At 39.0% G+C, this 2,628-nt stretch overlaps 1 protein-coding gene across 1 annotated transcript; it reads right to left on the reverse strand.

The window, feature by feature from the left end:
- Positions 1-510: 510 nt before the first annotated feature.
- LOC148905538 (TNF receptor-associated factor 3-like) lies at positions 511-2,374 on the reverse strand. Its single transcript, XM_089040577.1, has 4 exons — positions 2,220-2,374; positions 1,625-2,107; positions 878-1,058; positions 511-744 (listed from the first exon to the last, which is right to left on the reverse strand). The coding sequence occupies exons 1-4, from the start codon at positions 2,303-2,305 to the stop codon at positions 511-513; spliced, it is 984 nt and encodes a 327-aa protein (XP_088896703.1). The 5' UTR covers positions 2,306-2,374.
- Between the last annotated feature and the right edge of the window lie 254 nt (positions 2,375-2,628).

The following is a 2,628-nucleotide window of genomic DNA, read 5'->3' on the forward strand; positions in this document are numbered from 1 at the left end:
CGCATTATGACTTAGCGTTGAAATGTATATCCATAAGAAGAATGGGTTTGGCCATAATGAGGATTAAGAAATCAATAAAGTTTAACCATGACTTAAACTTTAATATATTTGCGACTAATTGTATGTCCGACCCTGAAAATTATGACGCAGCCATCTGGAAGGGTGCTTGGCACACATCTTCCCACCATCTTCCTTCCTTTACATGACAAATACTAGTGCCATTATTTATCAGCTGAACTCGGTCGTTGCAGGTGAGTCTGCAAATTTAGAAAATATAAAAGTCAAGTGAGCAAGACTGAATTAGTGATATTGGGTCAAGGGAATGGATTTACGGGGAGGGACGGACCGGAAGGACGGTTGTGGGATGTACGGCACGTGAACGGTGGGATGGATGGATGGAGGAATGATGGATGGAATGGATGGATGGATGGAATGGATGGGATGGATGGAGGATGGAATGGATGGATGGATGGAAAAAATGTGGTGTTAATACTAATAGCGTTTTATTAGCTACGTGATTCGAGCATTGATTGGCTCATACGATGATAACAGCTGAAGGTATAACCTTCCCTTTCCTACATAAAATAGAAATCTCCATTTTTTTCCTTCTCTCATCAATTCGTTGCTGGTAACGGGAATTCCTTCCCTTTTGGATCTTTCCAGGCTTGCATGCTCACTTATTTCCCAAGTGTAGGCCCATGCTTCTATGATATTTTCTTTTAAATGATTACGGATTTTGTTGGGCTGAAATTAAAAAAAGAACAACATGCCATTGTCATTACCGACTATTTTCTTAGTTCAGCAAAATAAAATCGCATACTGGAAATTTTTAGTTTAATCTTTCTTCTGCGTGGCGTAAAGGATTTACACTACTCACCTGGTTCATTATGGCTGACATAAGCGTATTATTCAAACCACGAAGAAGAGCATTGTGGTGGCCCAGAGAAGAAATGGAGTGGAGTTTGAGCTTCTGCCTAGTACCAATGTAGGTACAGCCTTGTACTGCGCACTTGTCGGCTCGCTGACTGCAGTTCCGCATATGCAAGACACTTTCACACCTGAATAGAGCATAAGTGGGTTACGAATGATTTATGTAAACTTTAAAACAACACACTACTTCAGCACAGCCAACTAGAGGCAAAAGTGTAGCATAATAAAGTGTAGCATAATAAACATTTTAACAGTGAGCTGTCAACTAGCGTGATTTGATTGGTAATTGATTTCGGTAGGCCAAGTTATGGTTGTTTAACTTAGTGTAATTTCCTGAATTTTGCGACTTTTATCGCTCTTTTTACCGTGTAAACGCTCGACTATCAATCAAATTAAACTAGCTTAGAATTGCTTCTGTATTGTTACCATTGGCATTTCCGGATTTTTTTCTTTAAGCTGGTTTAAATTTTCCTGCTAGAAACGCACCCAGTGTAAAACACAATCGAAACGCAAATAAATAAATAATAACACCTAAACTTGATATAGTTTGCTCCAAACTTAATTTTTAAGTGTGATCTATGATGGTTTACGATAAAGTATGATAGATGGATGAATGAATTTTTATCACTTCCTTGATCCTTCAATCTATTATTATATTCCCCGTATAGTACGCTCATGGGTTGTCAAAACATACATTTTTGTGGTGTGTCTGTCGTCGATGGACCAGTAATAAGGGCAGAAGACTTGGCGGTGTTGGCATTTATCTTTTTTGTGCTCCTGCATTACATTGTGGGGGATTTGGCTTTGGCATTCCCCACACTTCTCTAGCCTAAAGAGGCATGTCTTTTGATGGCCGTCCATCAATTCTCTTTTGCAAGAAAAGCTACATCCTTCAGCATGAAAGGCGCATTTAATATCGCGGTATTGACAGATGCCAGAGTGCGCCTCGTGCTCCTCAACTTTACCCTTCCACGGACATTCCTGGATTTTGCACATTGATTGAAGGCTCAAAAGTAGTTTTTTGAGCATGATGTTACTTGGCACATCACTTTCTATTATCGTCCTGCATGATGGACATTTTCTTGAATTAAAGGATCCTTCAATAATTCTCTTAACACAAGGAGCACAGAAAGTATGCCCACATGGCAGGACTTTGGGGTCATTCATGAGACTATAGCTGTAAATAGAAAAAAAATATTATGAAGTTGTACTTAAAAAGGGCGTTCATAAGGCTAGATCCGATAAACGGGGGAAAAAAGTACAGCTGTAATAAACTTGCGATAACATACCAGACTTCACAAAGTAAATAAAAGTGGGTCCTGTCTGTTATGATGCAATCATGGTAAATCCATCTAGCGTCTTCCGAATCCATCATTTAAAGTAGGCGAATTAAGAACTGAAGTTTTCAGCTTTTGCTGAAAGGTTTTTAAGAAATATTTAAGACAATCCTGTGAAAAATTAAATGAACACGTAAATTGAAAAAACAACGCGGATAGCTGAAAAGATAAGTGGTTTAATATTATATCACACCGACCAGGAAAACGTCATGAATACTCCTTTGTATTAACTTCCGTTCGACAAACTGACGTTACTTATCGTATTTGACACGCCTTTCAAACTGTGATCACAGTCCAAGTTAGGGTTGCAAATACTCTACCATCATGTCCGATATCGGCTCTGACGTCGAGCAAACTGCGG

This window comes from Actinia tenebrosa, unplaced genomic scaffold (genome assembly GCF_029948245.1).
Source record: "Actinia tenebrosa isolate PJP-AT-01 unplaced genomic scaffold, QUT_ActTen_1.0 PGA_scaffold7__59_contigs__length_16204524, whole genome shotgun sequence".
NCBI lineage: Eukaryota > Metazoa > Cnidaria > Anthozoa > Actiniaria > Actiniidae > Actinia > Actinia tenebrosa.